This window comes from Nothoprocta perdicaria, unplaced genomic scaffold, assembly GCF_003342845.1.
Source record: "Nothoprocta perdicaria isolate Ctin4 unplaced genomic scaffold, notPer1 scaffold_13, whole genome shotgun sequence".
In the NCBI taxonomy this organism is placed as follows: domain Eukaryota; kingdom Metazoa; phylum Chordata; class Aves; order Tinamiformes; family Tinamidae; genus Nothoprocta; species Nothoprocta perdicaria.
In genome coordinates this window covers 6,274,084-6,284,238 of record NW_020454427.1, presented here as the reverse complement: position 1 = coordinate 6,284,238, position 10,155 = coordinate 6,274,084, and the positions used below count along the sequence as shown (strand labels likewise).

Sequence of the window (10,155 nt, the reverse complement as noted above, 5' to 3'; positions counted from 1 at the left end):
TTTCTAAGTGATTTCTAAGTGATTTCTAAGTGATTTCTAAGTGATTTCTAAGTGATTTCTGAAACTAAATGTGATTAACATTCAAGCCTAAATTTTTTTTGCCATGCTGGACATATGTTTGAATAGAATACTCCAATCTAATGCCGTATCAACCTCCTCTAGAATTACCATCTTTGGGGGTTAGTTTTCCTTGTTACTATAGTTTCTGATCTTTCTTTTACAAAGTCTGGCTACTCTGATTGCACCTAATGGCGTTTGTGAACAGACTACCAGGCTCCCATAATTATAGGATCGTTACATTGTCAGGGCAGGGAACATTCTGCTTAGGAAATCCTTATTCTTATATAACTAAATAAATCTAATWCACAAGCAAACCAAATGCAGCAGCATTAAGTAAAGTTCTTGTTTTGTGGTCTACTGTCCTTTGCATATTGGCAAAACAGGCCAACAAACAGCGTCACTGGCTGTACAGCCAGGATGGCTGTCTGCTTACTATAAATAGATAATGTATAATAAGCCATGTAACTGAACTATTGCAAAGCACAGTAGAGCAACAGCACTCAGTCAGGCTAGCATATATTCAGCTTCATTCTGTTACCTGTGGTGGAATCAATACTGAATTTTCCGTGTTCATTCCCACTGACTATGGAGTATGTGATTTCAGCATTGGCTTCGATGTCCCTGCTCGCAGCATAGATCTGTAGAACCTCAGTCCCAACCAAAGTGTCCTCTGATACGCTGGCACTRTACTCCCTATGCTCAAACACAGGTGGATTGTCATTTATATCCAAAACAGACACTATAAGGCTACTTGTGGAAGAGAGTCTTCTAGGTAAGCCTTCATCTGTAGCCCTCAGAGTCAGCGTGTACACAGCCTGCAGCTCTCGATCCAAAGGTTTCTCCAGCCGGATGATTCCAGAGAATTCGTCAATAGAGAACTGGCCTTCTGCAGAGTTCACCAGTGAATAGTGGATTCGACGGTTTATCCCTGTATTTTAAAATGAATTGTAGAGTATTTAAAAAAAAAAAAAACAGGTAAAATGCACCAAAATAAGAGTGGATCTAATAGCTACAGAAATAAAGCACATATGTGAAATACTGTCATTCATCTTAAAAGTAAATTTCAGTGACACCTCCTGTTACAGCTTTCAGTTAACAGGATCTGTCAAGGACAGAATGATTCCCCGAAAGGTACAGTCTCATTTAAACAAACAAATTCTTCACCATACAGATTTTCTGTCACAAGAAAGTACAATTCTGTTTCAATCACAGCAGTGGCTAATATGAAAATATTAGTAATATAAATTTTAACTTTAAAACAACAGCATCAGCTTAGCAGGCTTAAAAATAACACTGGAGAATATGGGGAATTTGGACTGCATCAAGTAACCAGGCTCTATTCCAGTAGGTTTAAGAATCATATCCCAGAATTAACAGGAACATCATTTCTGGCAAGATCTCTATAGGGATATAAGTATAAAATAAACAAACAAAACCCTTAATGTTTTAGGTCAAGCTTTTTTTTTCACTAAGCCTCAAAGACTAGTGCATTTTTTTCCCTAAGCCTCAAAGACTAGTGTCAGTATGAAAACTTCTGACTTCCAGTTCCATAATTTTATCATAGATTTATCATAGCACAAATCAGTTCAGTTGTTTCATGACAATGAGGCAATCATTTATATTATTGAATTAAAAAAGGATAAGAAATATAGAAAAATCATATACCTTTAAACAAGATCCCATTCTCTTGTGTTCTTCTTCAAAATATATTAACAAGTCTTAAGAGCACATTTTTTCTAATGTCATTTTCAGTTCATGTCTTAATACTTAGAACTAAACAGTGATAATAAACAGGCAGAGTATATATATAAAGGTATATGTATAAGGTTGCATATACATATAGCTATATTTAACCCGAGGTCTCTTTAGGACATGATCATCAGCAACTAAGCTGAGGAGCACACATTCAAAATGTGACTTGAGAGGACTTCAACTTCCTTTCACTTACTGCAGGAGTAAAAGAGAAGACTTAGCATCATAAAAGTAATAGCTAAGTGCACAAAAGAAACCCTTCATTTTGTCTCTCTCCTCCATCTTTTCTTGCACAAAGATACAAAAGTGATATTCTCCAAGTTACTAACACATGAAACTTAGGTTTCTCATTGTTTAAYAGACCTAAATATATCATTCAGAAGTCTAATCCTGAGAGGTACTGAACATCTGTCAATTCCACCGGAAAACCTAACACCTCTCAGAATAAGACCAAATAAACACAACTGTAACTTGGAGACCATGGCAAGAGCATAGGTTAAAGAATGAGTACCTGTATCTGCATCTGTTGCCTGCACTCTCGTTAAAAGTGTTTTAGGCTCTGTGTTTTCAAACACAGTGATGGAGTAAGGATCAGCTGTAAACTCCGGGGCGTTATCATTCACATCTTCCAGAGTCARAATAATATTAGCCTGGCAGAATCTTCCTCCTCCATCTGTGGCTTTCACTAGAAGATGATAAACKGCTTGCTGCTCACGATCAAGTGGCATTAATGTTTTCAGTTCACCTACAAACAGAGTGAAAAACATCAATGGAAACAAGCTTCATTAGGCGACCCATAATGTGTAGTCTAGCATGCTTTCCTCCTCTAAAATCCTTTTGTGCTTAGAAAAGATGAACAACCATTTTCTTTCTGAAGATAATTTCATCAGTGGCTGAGTCAACAGCTGCAGTGCACCAGTGAGTTCTACTTTGGGCAGACCAAAAAACCTACCTTTCCTCCTTTGAATTTTTTTATGTTAAAATCCTGACAAAATACTGACATTTTTGTTTATCTTAGATYACAGTAAAACATTTTTATAAATTGACTGTATAGCCTATAAAGTGTGCCAAGTTTTACCTGTGTCTGGAGTCAGTCTGAACTTTTCTGCGCCTGTGCCATGCAGCGTATAGGTGATTTCAGCATTGGAACGAATGTCTGCATCCGTGGCAGATACCTGCATTATCAGTTTGCCAGGAAGGGCATCCTCAGGAACAGTATCGCTGTACAAAGCCTAAAAGATTTCAAAATAACATTGTATAATTAAAACATATGAAGTAAGTAGAAGGTGCACAGGAATGGAGGAAGAGAATGACAGATAAGATACTCCGAACGTTGGGAACATGTGAAGTGAACCAGAGAATGAAATACTTGAAAATGAAAAGGACTTGTGGATTTTCTAATTAATTACCTCACAATTAATGAATTACTTGGAAAGGTAACTATTACTGACATTTGCAACCTTATGGACTCTTGAGTGTCAATGCACGGCTACCAACTCTAAACACCTCTAAGACTAATAATCCCCATTCTTGTAGCTGTGAATTTCTTATTGCAACTTCATGTTTTCATCCTTTGGCAAGTCCTTTTCTCTAGGTCCAACTGAATCTAGAAGAAACCAACACCTGCCTTTTGTATAAAAGAGTTACAGGCTTCCAGATTAAATAATAGCTAAAGAAAAGAAGATTAGTAGGTAAAGACACTAAGCAGTCTCTCTCATTCATGTTAGGCATGTGAATTTACTAGAGAGGGACTGGCCCTTACAACCAAGACTAATATTAACAAAGGGATAAAGCTAAAAACATCGAGAAACACAGACTAATAAAAAGAATCAAATGTTGACAGTATCCTTGATCCTTCTCAGATTAAGAAAAGATTTTGCCTTTCCAATCCAATAATATCAAATCTATTCAACAGAACACAATGGTTATGAAATGTCCACAGGTGCTAAGAGAAGAAATAAAATATAAAAAATCTGATTGAACTCAGGGCCTTTTTATAAAGTAATTATACTTGCAGGTTTTGCTTTCTTGTTTCTTTCCATTCTTAAAAGAATTACATTTTTTTTGGTGTTGTTTACTACAACTTCCAATTTTCCAGTCTTTCCCACTCTTCTAACTCTTATCACTGGAAATGCACAAATACTTTGACTTCGAGACTTTAGCTACTTCAGAAGAAAGAATTATATAAAACTATCATGGCAACAGTCTAAAATATTTACTTTTGCAAAAGCGTGTATTAACACTGGAAAAAAATGAATTAATTTGTCTTCAAGTTCCTCAAATCCTCATCAAATGATGAAATCACATCATCAAATTGTCTTTGGATTTTTTAAATTGCTAAGAAATATGCCCCAGATTCTTTTGTAGCATGTTGCCTTTGTAGTACAAAGTACTAACTATTTCTGTTACTAGGGAAGATCTGTCAATCCCCTGAGATATAATTTCAGAGAAAATGAGCTTACATTTTACCTAGGGAAGCAGCTAGATGTGTAAGGTGTAAGACTGAGCCTACCTTTTCACAAACAGGGCTGTTATCATTAGCATCAAGAACTTTAACCTCCACCACAGCTTTAGCTGCAAAGGTCCCATCAGTAGCCGTAATATTYAGAAGGTAATTGTCCTTTTCTTCCCTGTCCAGAGGCTTTTTGACATAGACTTTCCATTCATTCTGTATATTTTCCACAGCAAACTGTCCCAAGGGATCACCTCCTGAAATATCAATAGATAGTTTACTAAAGATAAGAATGAGAATGTCTATCAACATTAACTTATAGCTCAATATAAATAAAAAATATAAATGCAACCAAGCAGACACTCTCTCTGGCTCTATAAAGAAATATACATATTTTTTTTCAGATGAAGATAGTCAGTGAATGCCTAGACAACAATTTAACTACATTACATAATAATGTACATTATATAACTAAATTATACAATTTACAATGTACATTATATGACTAAATTATATAATTTATATGAAGCTATATAATTTAACTACACGCTATAAGTAATAGCATAGAAATTAATGCAATATTATAGTTATAGCACACATACTAAATAAAAAATATTAAAATAATCCACTGAAAATTAGTTAAAATTTGAAAATTTTATTATTTTATGAAACTTCTTTGGTTTGGTCTTTCATGGCATCATTTATTTTAGGGATAATACTGATATATAAGAAGTAAACAACATATTTGGAAGACGTTTCAAGCATGTGTCAAACACAGCCAAAGATTTGCTTTCAAAAACTCATTTCTACCAATAGTTATTAATCTTTTAGTCTTTTAACTTTTAAAAAGAAAAGATATTTTTCCTGCCACTATATGGATTCAAAATATGTATGTTTGCTAATAATTTGAAAGACTAAATCGTAATTCACAGCGTTGTAGAATTACTCAGATGATTGTTTTGTCATGACTCAAAACCCATTTACCTGTAATGTAATAGGAGACTTGTCTATTGGCTTCTTCTGTATCAGCATCAGTGGTACTCAGGATGGCAATGACCCCACCAGGAGGGTCATCCTCGCTGACTGTCCCTTTATATATCTCTGCAGTAAAGCGTGGAGGGTTGTCATTCACATCTGTAACAGTAACTTCAACCACTGCCATAGAAGATAGCTGGGTTTTCTCCCCCCGGTCTGAGGCAACCACTGTAATTTTGTAGTTGTCCYGTTTCTCATGATCGAGCTCCTTGAGAGTGATTATCCAACCAGTTTCCATGTTTATGGCGAAAGACTCTAAAATGTCCAGTTCTTGCGAAGGATCTAAGCTGTAAGTAACCTGCCCGTTGAGTCCTGAATCTAAATCAGTTCCTTTAACTTGGATGACTCTTGTTCCAGCAGGCATGTTTTCCACAACAAATGCTTCATAGGGATTAGACTCCAAAACTGGTTTATTATCATTTGCATCTTTTACCTGAATGCTTACTTCCACTGAGGAAACAACATCATAACCTTCATTCGCGTACTGTGCTAGCACTGAGAACTGGTACCACTTAGTTGTTTCATGATCAAGCTTCTTCTCAAGCTTCAGTCTCCCACTTTGTCGGTCAATTACAAAAAAATCATCCTTATTGCTTTCAGGAGTATTCCCTTTAACAAGCCTATACACCAAAGTCTGGTTATGCTCTGCTTTGACAATATCTATCTCAGCTCCAATTGGAAGGTCTTCAGAAACAGTGTAAGAATAAAATGGTTCTGAAAATCTGGGGAGAGGCACTTCTGGTGGGAGTATTCTAGCATAGACAGGAACAACGGACTCCTTTGAGGGGGAACCACCATCTACTGCTCTAACAAAGAAGGTTAGAAACTCATTTTCTAATCCAATTAAGCTTTCTTTTGTAGTAATKACCCCTGACAATGAATCGATTTCCAAATTCTCTTTAACACTTTCAGACTCTGCTTCAATAGCATATGTGATGTCTGCATTTGTACCCTCATCCGCATCAGATGCCCAGACTTTGATGACGGAAGTTCCCCTTGGAACATCAGATCCGATATTTACTTCGTATTCTGTTGCTCGGAATTGAGGAGCGTTATCATTGTCATCTGTAAGGATTACATTAACTGTACAGAAAGCAACTTTTCCTCCTGAATCTTTGGCCATTAAACTTATGGCAATTACTTTTTCAGCTTGTGTTTCACGGTCAAGCTTTTCTGAGGTAAATATCTGCCCTCTCTTGTTTGTGTAAAACCTATCTTTGGCAAAGTCATTTACTATGTGGTAAGTGATGTGGCCATAAGTACCAGAATCTTCATCTGTTGCYTTAACTTCAGTCACCAAAGTATGTAAGGGGGCATTTTCAGCTAGTTCCACCTCGTACTCATTCTGGCTGAAAACTGGGTTATGCATATTGGCACTGGTTACAATAACGTGCACTTGGGCTGAGCTTCTGAAGACTCCGTCAGACACAGACACATTAAGATTATAATGTGACTTGAGGGTCTGTCTGCGTAGGTTTGAGATGGTGATGATGCCAGTTTTACTATTAATTACAAAATTCATGTGGTCGTTGCCTGTCAGAATGGAGTATTCCAGCTTGTCAGCATCAGAACTGTCCGCATCTGAGGCCTGTACACATGTCACAAAATGCCCACGAGGAGCCAGTTCACTAATTTTAGCTTCATAAAGCAACTGGGTAAACAGCGGGGGGTTATCATTGAGATCAGTTACATCAACAGTGACAACAATATCACTGCTCAAAGGCAGCATGCCACCATCTATGGCCCTAACTAGTAATTTGTGCTGTTGAATTTGTTCATAGTCCAAAGTTCTTGCTGTCAGAATGAGTCCAGTAACACTGTCAATGTGGAAGAAGTCTTGGCTTCCACTATTATCCTCGACTAGGTGGTAGGAAATGCCTCTGTTTGTTCCAGAATCAGCATCCGTAGCACTCACTTGTACAACAGATGTTCCAATGACAGAAGCCTCAGAAAGGGTCACGGTGTAAGACTGCTTGGTAAACACAGGAGGATTATCATTGATGTCTTCCACTATTATGTCGACAAAGACATCAGCATGAGCCCCAGTTAGGGAGTCTGTTGCTCGGATATTCAGTTTGTAGGCTGGATGAGCCTCAAAGTCGAGAGGGGCGACAACATTTACGACTCCGGTGTTGAAGTTGATAGTGAACTGATTGAAAGGATCTCCATCCGTGATGCTGTAAAACACCTTAAGTCCTTCCGGGCTGTTTGCTTGTACATGCACAACAGGGCTATGGAGCTGAATGTTTTCTGGTATCTCTGCACTGTAAAAAGGCTTTTCAAAAACTGGCATAGCTTTATTCATAACTGTAATTGGAACTACTACTTCAGCKGTGAAAGCTGGTTCTCCTCCATCTTTTGCCACCACTGTGACCATATACTCCTTATTTAGCGTGTCAAGTTCAAATTTTTTCTTCAGGGAAATTTCTCCAGTGGGGTCAATTTGGAAGTGTTCATGATGTTCTTTGAGATAGTAATGTACCTCCCCATTTCTGCCTGTATCTTTATCTACAGCAGTGACACGTCGAATCACATGGCCTACTTCAGAGTCTACTTTAACAACAGCGTAATAGGGAAGATTGACAAAAACTGGAGCGTTATCGTTTACGTCTTCCACGGTGACTTTAACCACAACGTGAGCCACAACTGATGGTTTATGCTCCTCCGTCACTTCTATCACCACATCAAAAGATTCTTGCTGTTCCCGATCAAAAGGTATTCCGGTTGTCGAAAGGACTCCTGAAGTATAGCTTATTTTAAATCTGCTGTCTGGATTTAGAATGTGATAGAACAAAGGCTCATTTATTTGATTCCCTATAGCAGTGACAACAGCTATTGTCTTTGCCTCAGTGGAATTCTCCTGCACTGTTGCAGAGTACGAGCTCTGTGTGAACTTCAGTTGGCTTCCTTTGCTTTCTTTCACATTAATTTTTACCGATGCAGTGCTTGCAAATCTGCCATCGGATGCTCTAACTGTTAACTCGTATCTGCTCCGCAACTGAGTGGTATTTTGTACTGTTATAACTCCGGTTTTAGGGTTTATGGAAAATTTTTCTCCAATGTTGCCTTCAATAATGGAATAAATTAATTGTGAAAAAATGCCCGAATCGGCGTCAGTGGCATTTACGCTGATGACTTTCACTCCTCTGTAGGTGGGAACCAAAATGGATGTCTCATACAACTCTTTGGAAAACACAGGAGGGCAATCATTGATGTCAATTACATAAATAGTAACATTAGCTGCATAGTCTGCATATAAGCGGGGTATCCCCATATCATGCACTTGCACTGAAAAGTGGAAAATATTCGTCTCCTCRTAGTCCAGGCTCATCACAGTCCGGATGGCACCCGTGCTAGAATCGATGGCAAAGTACTTGTGGACAGACGGTTCAACAATCTGATAAACAAGCAAAGCATTTGACTCTTTATCAGCATCTGTAGCTCGAATTACTAGTGGCACRTTCTTGTCAGTCAGAACCACGCTGTTAATTGAAGCCGATTCACTGATGAGTCCTGTATATTCAGCTCGTGTGAAAACTGGTGCATTGTCATTCTCATCGCGCAGATGCACCAGAACGGTTGCATTAGTGGACAAGCCAGCCATGTTTGTCCCCTGCACAGTCAGCACGTAAACAGGCAAAGTTTCAAAATCAAGTAACTTCTGAGAGACGATAACACCCGAGTTTGGGTTGATAGCAAAGGCATCACCTATATTACCATCTCTTATTTCATAAACCACGGACGACTGACTGTACGCTGTCACCATCCCGACAAACGAGCCCAGGCTGGCACTCTCACTGATTTCGGCGGAGTACTCCTTGGCTGTGAATTTGGGGGAGGCGTTATCGGAAACGGTGACAAACACACGCACAGAAGTCGCTTCACTCAGCGGAGGATCCCCTCTGTCCGTGGCTTTCACTACCAAGTTGTACTCTTCCTGGTTACTCCGCTCCAGTTCTTTGGCAATTTTAATTATACCCAAAATGGGATCTATAGAGAAGGCATTTCCAATATTCCCTATGAAGACAAAGAAATGTAATTAAGAAAAAGGTATGTAAAAATTAAAGAAAGATTGTTCATTTAGCCATTAACTAAATAGATGATGTACAGAGAACACAGGGAACTAAAGGTTTCTTGTTTTTGTTTTAAAATGTTCTTTAGCCTCTTTGGAAAGTTTTATGTAATGAATTAGCAATAATTCTAAGTTTACTCAAAGAAATGGCAGCAAGCAGAGTTAGTAAAGTTACCCAAGACTTCAAAATAAATTCAAAATTTGGATTTATCTTCAATTWAAAAAAGCTAATAAAGTTCACAGGTATTTTGCAGCTTTCAACAGCAAAAAATATGTATATTTTCGACAAATACCTTCTTACTGAGTTCATGTTTAAACTAAATTAAATATCTACTGAAGCTGAAAGAAAACCACATTCAGAAGCTGCTATTAGGGGAAGAAGAGTTATACTATATGATCTAAAGTAACTAGATTTTTTGGAAGAAAAAGTGTTATGACACTTTTGATTCTCAAGTGCTTATGCAAGAATCCTTTAAATTACTGTTACAAAATTAAAGATTTTTCTGAATTAGACTAGAATTTATTTTCATTTTGACTTCATATTAACAGTCAAATTATGCCCTGYRATAAAATATTAGGGAAAAAAAAGASCAACTGAATAATACCAGCTGACACTTGAAAACCATTTGTTTTCAACTATCTATTTGAGACTGTAGAGAATGCTGTGTACAGTGTAATTCAACTCAAGCACTAGAACAGTGTAAGATTTAACATTTTATCCCCTTAAAAATTACATTACATTCCTAAAGCCATGTTCTCAGCAGGGAAAAATCCATTGAAAACT

General features: G+C 37.6%; 1 protein-coding gene across 3 annotated transcripts in view; it reads right to left on the bottom strand.

Moving 5' to 3' along the window:
* Nucleotides 1-10,155, bottom strand: part of FAT1 (FAT atypical cadherin 1) — a 92,676-nt gene that overhangs the window by 19,212 nt on the left and 63,309 nt on the right. For all 3 annotated transcript variants that reach the window (XM_026033562.1, XM_026033561.1, XM_026033563.1), the window contains 5 exons: nucleotides 5,249-9,316; nucleotides 4,325-4,521; nucleotides 2,891-3,044; nucleotides 2,324-2,557; nucleotides 599-988 (listed from right to left, as the gene is read on the bottom strand). In XM_026033562.1, the coding sequence (XP_025889347.1) occupies nucleotides 599-988; nucleotides 2,324-2,557; nucleotides 2,891-3,044; nucleotides 4,325-4,521; nucleotides 5,249-9,316 (5,043 nt within the window). The remainder of the gene's footprint in view (nucleotides 1-598; nucleotides 989-2,323; nucleotides 2,558-2,890; nucleotides 3,045-4,324; nucleotides 4,522-5,248; nucleotides 9,317-10,155) is intronic.